Source organism: Belonocnema kinseyi, chromosome 2 (genome assembly GCF_010883055.1).
Source record: "Belonocnema kinseyi isolate 2016_QV_RU_SX_M_011 chromosome 2, B_treatae_v1, whole genome shotgun sequence".
Taxonomy (NCBI): domain Eukaryota; kingdom Metazoa; phylum Arthropoda; class Insecta; order Hymenoptera; family Cynipidae; genus Belonocnema; species Belonocnema kinseyi.
In genome coordinates this window covers 19,679,634-19,688,652 of record NC_046658.1, presented here as the reverse complement: position 1 = coordinate 19,688,652, position 9,019 = coordinate 19,679,634, and the positions used below count along the sequence as shown (strand labels likewise).

The window sequence follows — 9,019 nt, the reverse complement described above, 5'->3', positions numbered from 1 at the left end:
AACCCTTAACAACCTCCCGCACTCTGGATTCACTTATCGAGCTGCAGTCTACAAAAATCATCACGCCTAGTATGAGCAGCAGTGGATACGGATCTCAAGCGGTTTCAACATCGAATCTAACTTCTGAAGACTCGATCTCAGTTAAATCTATCAGCGTAGACGAAACGCCTGACGTTGAGTTTAGGACTCTACTTGATGGCAGGAAACCCGAGAGAATGGACATTTTGCTAGTCGAAGAGTCACCTGAGGAAGATTTGGGTGAAGTCAACACAGACTTAGACCAATTAAAATATTCTCAAGACACCTGCTCAGAAAAACATTGCAGTAGAGGTTAGTTTAATTTAGAAGAATTTTCTGAATTGGGAATTTAAGACGCAAAGAAAATATTTCTATGAAGTACTATGGGTGTCTTCACAATTTGTGCATTTATTGGTGTTCACATTATAAACATTTTACTTCCTCATAAGTATTCAATAAATTTTCTTCCTCATGGAAGGAGAATTCTCTCTAACAGAAGAAAGTTAGAGAAACCATGTTCTTTTATAACGAGCAGCTTCTTAACTTACGGTACTGTTGTATTCCAAACTAAAAAAAGCTTTCCTAGTATAAACAATGTAATTTTTTTTTAAATCTTATAAGTCACTATTGACTGATCATAAGTGGTGATCGAAGTAGGATCAAAAGGACATATCGCAAATGCATTAGTAATCGTCACCTTAAGCCAAATTGCAACCTTAAAATGCTTATAATTGTATTTAAAACGCCATTCTTATTTTCACAAAGGACTTAACCGATTTAAGCCGATATAGAAATACTCAATTTTGATTACTTATCATCATATTTGATTAGAGTCAATTTTTATTCACACTTAAAATTCAAATTATGCAAATACGTTAATTATCGTCATGAACGTAACCAAGTATCAACACGAGAGAAGTATACTAGTTTGATAAAAGGATATATAAACTTACCTAAAATCACAATTTTTATCACACGCTGCAAGAGCGAATCTTTTTATACGAAAATACTAGGCCATCTGACGATAACTAATGCTTCATGATAACTTCATACGAATTATCCACTTTTGTAAGCCATGTTGAAATTCCTTTTCTGACAAGTCTTACATAAACTGCGTCGCTGCTTTCTGCACTGCATCAACGAACTCGAATTTGGTTCCTTTTAGCTCAGACTTGATTTGCGGAAACAGAAAATAAGTCACACGGGGCTAGATCAGGCGAATACGGTGGATGTTCCAATACAGGCATTTTTTCGTCAAAAAATGTTGGATAGACATCGCCTTGTTTCACAATTCAATCTTCAGATACCCATTCGATGTAAACAATTCCTCGGGTATCGAAAACAGCAATCATCAATGCTTTTAATTTGGACTTGTTCATCAGTGCTTTCTTTTGTCTCGGTAAATTGGGACTCTTTCAATTGCATGGATTGACGCTTAGATCCAGCATCATATGGTATTGAAAAAACCATAATTCTTCACAAGTTATTACATTTTCTAAAAACTTGGGATAATTTTCGATGTTTTCCAGAATATCAACGCAAATGTTTAATCGACTTTTCTTTCGTACAGGAGTGAACATTTTCGGTACCATATTAGCACAGGCAAATAAAGAGTCATCATCATAAAGAATCCGTAACTAATCGTGAGTTTCTGTGGTCGTTTTTACAAGTTTCATAAGGAATTTCACGTTGACCCGTTATTCCACTTTCATACTCAGCATTATGCCGATAGAGCGCAGGTACGTGGTATGCTTCGAACAAAGGTTACAGCCATATTAAGTATACCAGAACTTTCAAATTTTAAAGGTTGGAGGGGAACCTACATAGATCAATAGCCGACCATGCTCATTGCTGTCACAGCTCCATTTAAGTGGCAAGGAAATCAGTCTCATTATTTAATAGCCACACCTTGTATGTCAAAAAAATACTATTATATTCCGATTATAAAAACATTCTCTCAAGAACAAGGTAAATAATTTTGTTTAAAAATTAAATACGGTATTGGTAGATGATGGAATGTCATGGAAGAATGTTCAATAGGTCAATCGATGGGCCTTGAAAATTCGAAGAAATACATCACACACAGTCCTGCTGTATTCCCATTATTGAACAAATTTCCTTATAAACAATATGATGAATAACAAAAAAATTGAAAAATTATAAATAGGTATTGCTAGATCATAAGAGGACATGGAAGGTTTCTTAAGGGGCTAGTATACAAATAAAGACCCTTTTTCAACAATTATTTTTTGATAATAGACTTTATTACATAAAAGTGGGTTTCTCAGCATATTATAGTACATGTTTTTAAATGTAAAAGCATTTTTTAAATCTTTTTCAATGGCGACCCGCAGAGATACGCCAGCCCGAAAAAAATCGACTTTCATTCGGCGGCCACGATAACTCCACTTTGGCTTGTCCGAAACACAAAATCCAAAAAGATTCTTAAAAAGCATATGCGTGGGTATCGGATGAACCTCAATTATTAAAAAAATATTAAAAAAGGAATTAATGTTAGAAGTTTTTGTGTTTTTGACCGTTTTTTGCAACGTAAATTGTTTAAAAAAGTTGTTAAATGTAAATGAAAAATGATGATCAAAGGTCATATGATAGCGATACACCTTATCAAAATTTCCTCCAAGTTTGAGACAAATCGGCCCAATAGATCGGCCAGAATCGTGGCAGCCTGCTTAAAAAACACTGTTTCGAGAAAAAACGCGTTCAAAATTTAACCCTTCGAAGAACAGCTTATCATATATGATACACAAAATAAATGTAGATATGGGCAGTTTATGGGGACTAGAACAATGAAACTCGGTAATCTTGAGTTTTCGGGGACGCTGAAAACGAACCCGACGTCAAAATTGCAAAATTCAAAATGGCGGATGCAATATGGCGGACGAAATATATGAAAATTGATCCGATATGCTACATGTTTGCTACTCAGGGGTTTTCAGGTTCGCTGAAAACGATTCGAACCTCAGAATTGAAACATTCAAAATGGCGGCTTCAATATGGCGGACGAAATATATGAAAATTGATCCGATTTGCTTGATGTTTGCTACTCGGGGGTTTTCAGGGTCGCTGAAAACGGATCGAAGGACTAAAAAACCCGCACTAATACTACCGTATAAGTACTAAAGAATTGTTCAATTCGTTTTTCAGGACACGTTTTTTCCATCTCGCAGCCCCAGATAGAGTTCACGGAGCCCGACCTTACATTAAAAGTTGGTTCATGCACACCGTGCGTTACGAGCGCTTCGGGGGGCCTCACGGCATATTTCGGTTTTCAGACACTTTCAGCACGCTTTAAGACAAATGTTGGTTTCTATCCTATTTTTAGATGTATATAGTGAACAAAAATGAGAAAAAAATTTTTTGGATTTTTAGAAAAATTATTTATTTACTTGCCCCTTAATAGATCATTTGGCACGTCTTGATGAGGGGAACAGATATTTTAGATGTAGTACTGTAGTATTCCTAACAGTAAGAAAGTTTTTCTCACGTAAACAGTATAAACCATTTTTGGAAACTTTATAACTTGGGAGTAGTATGTCATAAAAGTTTCTAAAGTAGAGCGATCGCAGCGTTTCGAACACCATTGCTCTTATACTTTTCGAGGCATGGTAAACAGAAAAAAATTACACACGCACATTTTTTTAAATTGTATTTTTGAGTTCCTGGGGTCGGATTATATCGAAATATATCCAAAAATAGATTCGAAAACTAATTTGATTGCAGACCTCCCTCTATAAGGAACAAATAGGCAAATCATTTTTTTAATAGAATTAATTACCAGGATGGTCACAAACCAGGCAAAATTGAGAAATTAAGGATTTAACAAATACACAGTTAGCGAAGCGGCGGAAGTCAACATCACAAACGTTTATTGATACTTTCGCTTCAAATTCTTTTTAAAAAATGATAAATTTTGCTGATTATACACTCCAATGAGGCCTTAATGACATTGGAAAAGAATTAATAGTATAAATTAAACAACTTGCAATAAATGAAATTTTCAATCAAAACTTTGCAACTTTCCTAAATTCATTCTTGGTATAAAAATAGGATTTTGTTAAGCAGAATATGATGTTTCATTTGATAAATAGGAGAGAAAATAGGGAAGGGAGTGAGCTAAGGATGTTTCTAATCATTATTATTTAACCTGCATCTGAAATATAAATTCTTTTGAACTGGATGAAAGCCTCTATTATAAAATTTTTAATCCTTACATGCTCGTTAAAGATAGAAGCGGTAAAACGAATATTTTCAGAGTGTGGAATTTACTGGCACAAAGGGTGAGGCGTATGAATAAATAAATTCCTAATGTTTGATCCAACTTTTCCGACAAACAGCTATGACGGAAAGGGTAACAATAAAGATTGTAGGATTTTCACTATTCCTCCTAAAAAACCTGAACCTCGTGCTGGAAGACTATCAAAATTCGGGGTGTGGAATTCCACACGGGTAAAAATTTCGGGTGTGGGTTGTTTCATGCAATCTCTATATACTTCGCGTCCGTTCTGATAAAAGATTATATTTTTTGCAACAGACACCTTTAAGGTTTTAATTTTTATGATTCTAATTTGCGCCGCAAAAGAGCTTTATAGCATAAACCTAGGTGTACAAAGTTTATGCGCATACGCAGTTTGAAGATCACGTCCTTCAGGCAGCGATTTTTTAGAAAAGAATGATTGATTCAGAATGATTGAGGTCGGCTGTCGTTCTTAATCGGGACGCGAGGTGAAGCTAAGGTTGGCCACGGCCATGTTAGTGGCAGCACTTTGATCACGCGGTAATTATTTGAAAACTGTTATTTTCTTTTGAATTTGCATCTCGATAAAATATAGTCCTTGAAAAGATTTCAAATACTTATAATGTAGAAAGCATACAAATTTTACTTACGATAAAAACAAGGCACAAATAAAACTTACAATTACTTATCGCATGCATCTGACAATTTCTTTGGTGGCTTCCATAATTATTTGTAGGCCATTACATTTATCTATCAAATATATTATTTGTCCATCAAATACGCTAATAATGTATTAAAATATTCAGTAGCCTTTACTAATCTTATATTATCTTTGTTAATCTTTCATTTTCTTCACCACTTCTAATAGTCTTTGATAGTCTTTAATAATCTTTGTACTGAGTCCTATTCAAATCGGACCAGCTCTAGACTTGAAGTCGCTGAATCTCTGGGGAACTAAATATGTTGTTTTTTTAAAGGAAATCAGGGAATACGTAATTTTCCAAACTGTGAGAAAAAAATGGTTTATGAAGTTATACTTATTTGAATTTTCTGCCTTGTTTAAACATATGTGTTCAAAACTACATGATCGTTTATCGTCTTTGGAGTAAATACGCACCGACAGTAACGAAGAAATGTTAAGGTAAAAGCTTGCTAGTCTAAAAAATGGTTATAGAAAATACATATTTTGCTATAACCTCCCTGTACCAAGGGTTTCTGCTGAATATGGTTACAAAAATAAATAGGCAGTCGCGGACAATTGTCCAGAGGGTGGTCCCGAAGGAATTAACCCCCAAGCGGAGGTGTGAAAACCGTGCCGAAGCTGAATGGCACCTGGGTGAGGTGTCTCTAAAATGGTGACTCTGGGATACCGGGCGACCTCTCATAGTACGCAGCCTTATCCTTGCATGCGGGGCTCTACAAGGATGAACGAACCCCTTTCCCTAGCTTCTCGTGGGAACAACAATGACAACACCAAACTGCGGTTCAAAACGACAGAACGCGCAGGGCTCCTGACAATGGGTCGGCCAACAATGTCGACCAATCTAGAGCTACGATGCGAGTGTGCCCCCTGAACGGTGTTACATGTCACGGCTGCATGCTCTGTGGTGCAAGAAACATCCGGAGCTATCGCATTTTTCGCAGCAACGTCTGCGAAACCATGCTGAACAGACATGCTAGAACAAGCTGGCAACAGAGAAAGAGAGGCAAAACTAAGACCAACCGCGGGCAGGCATCCAATAGAGAAAGAGCGATGCTTTATGACCCGGAAAAACGTCAACACCAAGGTTTCTCTCAAGCCTAAAGATCTGGCTGAAATGAATGATGAGCTTCGTGGACATTTTTCGGGAGAATCCGACCTATGGGTTATCAATTATTGTGTGTATAATGCAGCGAGAGCTTTGGCCGATGCGAACAGTAAAACAAAACCAACGGTTGATCATAAGACCAAACGACGAATGCATCAACTTGCCATAAAGATTGGCTGGGCAAGACAGTACGCGTCCCGCATTCAGTGTGTGATTGACTACATCACATCTGGCAAGAATTTTACCGCCAAGATTCGAAAGTTCACGCGCGAATTCCGGATCCGTTGTCACACACTTAGCAAGTCAAAGTTGCTGACCATCAGGTAGCATATTGTTGAGAGAATACGGATACTATCTGACGCTAAGAGAAGTCTAGAGCGGAGGGAGAGGTGGGTCAGAGAAAATAAACGGTTTCTCTCTGACCCATCTCGATTCTTCCAAGACCCTCCAGTTACTGTCGAACACCCACCCAAACCAGAGGAGGTCGAAGTACTTTGGAGAGAAGTCTACGAAGTGCAGCATAGACTGGACAAAGACTCAGAAAATATAAATAGCTTCAAGGATCTATGTGATGCCCTCATTACACCTGATAAAGAATGCCCACCCATCACTACCGAGGAGGTAAAAAAAGTATTAAGAGAGATGAACTATTCCGCACCGGGAGCAGATTGTATGAAAACCTTCTGGTGGAAGAAGTTTTTTTTAACTTATCAGAATTTGATCGTATTTTCACCTCATATTTAAAGTCGGAAGAGCCGATTCCGGAGTGGTTGGTGGAAGGGCGCACAATTCTCCTGCCGAAAATAGGCAACTTAGCTGACCCGAAGAATTACAGGCCAATGACTTGTCTGAACACACTTTATAAGATATTCACAGCTATCCTAAATAATAGGATTGCTCGGGCAATTGAACCTGTGTGGAAAGAAATGTATGAACAACGAGGCTCAAAGAATGGCGTAGCGGGATGTCGGGAGAACCTGCTCATCGATAGATGTGTCTGCAAAGATGCAGCATTCTACCAGCGTGACCTACCGATGGCCTGGATTGATTATCGGAAAGCTTTTGATTCGACTTCCCATAGACTTATCATCTGTCTTTTGGAAATCTTAAAGGTTTATCCGCAAATATTTAGGTGCATAGAGAGATTGACGCCGCTTTGGAAAACCAGATTTACTATCTCATCTGGAAAAAATCGTGTGACAACTAACAAGGTCACCTTTCAGAGAGGTATCTTTCAGGGCGACACCATGAGCCCACTCCTCTTTTGCCTTACATTATTGCCACTATCTTTAGCACTTCGCCATTCCGACGGGTACTTGTGCGGCAAACCTGCAGATCGAAAGTACAAGGTCACTCATGTATTTTACATGGACGATCTTAAGATCTATGCTAAAAACAAAGAGCAACTACATCTAGCTCTAGGGATTGTCCAACGATATACTAAGAAAATTGGAATGGAATTTGGGTTAGACAAATGCGCCAAGGTTTATTTAAAGCGAGAAAAACTTAATGGCATCCCTGAAGATCCTGAGCTCGTTGATAGAAGCGCTATACGACAGCTTTGCGCTGGAGAGACTTATACATACCTGGGCGTGCCACGGAGCCGCATTCAGGATGTGATATCTATAAAGGATACTCTCCGAAGCAGATACAAACGCCTCATCCGGCAAATTTGGCCTTCCGAACTGTCGGAGAGGAACAAAGTATCTGCAACGAACATGCTTGCCGTCCCGGTAGTATTCTATTCATTTGGAGTAGTTCCATGGACAAAGAACGAGCTCAGATCCCTTGATATCGGGACAAGAAAGGTTATCCACATGAACAAAAGCATGCATCTAAAGTCTTCCGTTCTGCGACTGTACATCTCACGCCGTCAAGGTAGTCTCGGAATATTGAGTCTTGAATGTTCTCACAACAGGATTATTCTGGGTACAGCACATAAGGCTGCAAATGGAAGAGACCCTCTTCTTAAAATGGTCAGGAATCACGAAGAAGTGGGCAAAGGAGCGTTTCTGTACAAAGCAGCGGAGGAGGCTGCTGAAACATTCGGACTTAACGTCAGTATTAGGGTTGAGCAAAATGCATCATATCTTATCTATCTCGAGTACTCACTCCTGAAAGCCCGGATTAAGAAAGCAGAAGAGAAAAACTTTCGGGAACAGCTCCTCGATAAAAGGATACACGGTAGCTTCCACAGAAATGTGAAGGATGTCTTATGAGCTAACGTTTGCTTTCCTTAAATCGCCCGGATTGAAGTCTGGTACGGAGGGTTTCATTTTTGCATACCAAGATCGTCTCATTTCCACCTTAACGTACCGTCGCCACATTTTGAGCCAAGACATTCCTGATGATAGCTGCAGGGCGTGCCATGCACACTCCAAGCATTTAGCTCACATACTATCTAGTTTTCCAACTCACGCGGGAACGACCTACATTCAAAGGCAGAATGGGGCACTGAGAGTGCTTTATTACCATCTCTGTCCCTCTTACGGCATTAACCTTAATATCGCTCCTCAAAACGCTCCTAGGAAAGTTGAGTCAATTGTCGAGAATGGGAAGTGCCGCATACACTGAAACTTTATATTCTCGACAATTGTTTCTGTTGTTCATTCGAGGCCTGACATGGTTCTTCTTGACTTCGAGAAGCGAACCATGTTCGTTATAGAATTTTCGGCACCAGCTGACAAAAACATCATAATCAAGGACAATGGAAAGAAAGAGAGGTATCGTGACCTTATAAGGGAGTTGCAACAATTGTACCCGGAACATCCTGTTAAATTGATCGTCCTTATCATCGGCGCTCTTGGAGATGCCAAGCTTTCACTCGCTAATGGCCTAAAAAGCTAATGGCCTAATCCGCAATTTTGCTGGGAGTGGGTGCAATTTTCCAGATTAGCACCCGCTCCGTGCGAAATCCTGCGGTTGTCCTTATGACATA

General features: G+C 38.9%; 1 protein-coding gene across 1 annotated transcript in view; it reads left to right on the top strand.

Annotated features, from left to right (window-relative positions):
• The window catches only part of LOC117167957 (kinesin-like protein KIF13A), a 576,826-nt gene that overhangs the window by 443,664 nt on the left and 124,143 nt on the right, over window positions 1–9,019 (top strand). Inside the window, exon 23 of the mRNA XM_033353225.1 lies at window positions 48–330. Coding sequence (XP_033209116.1) covers window positions 48–330 — 283 coding nt within the window. The remainder of the gene's footprint in view (window positions 1–47; window positions 331–9,019) is intronic.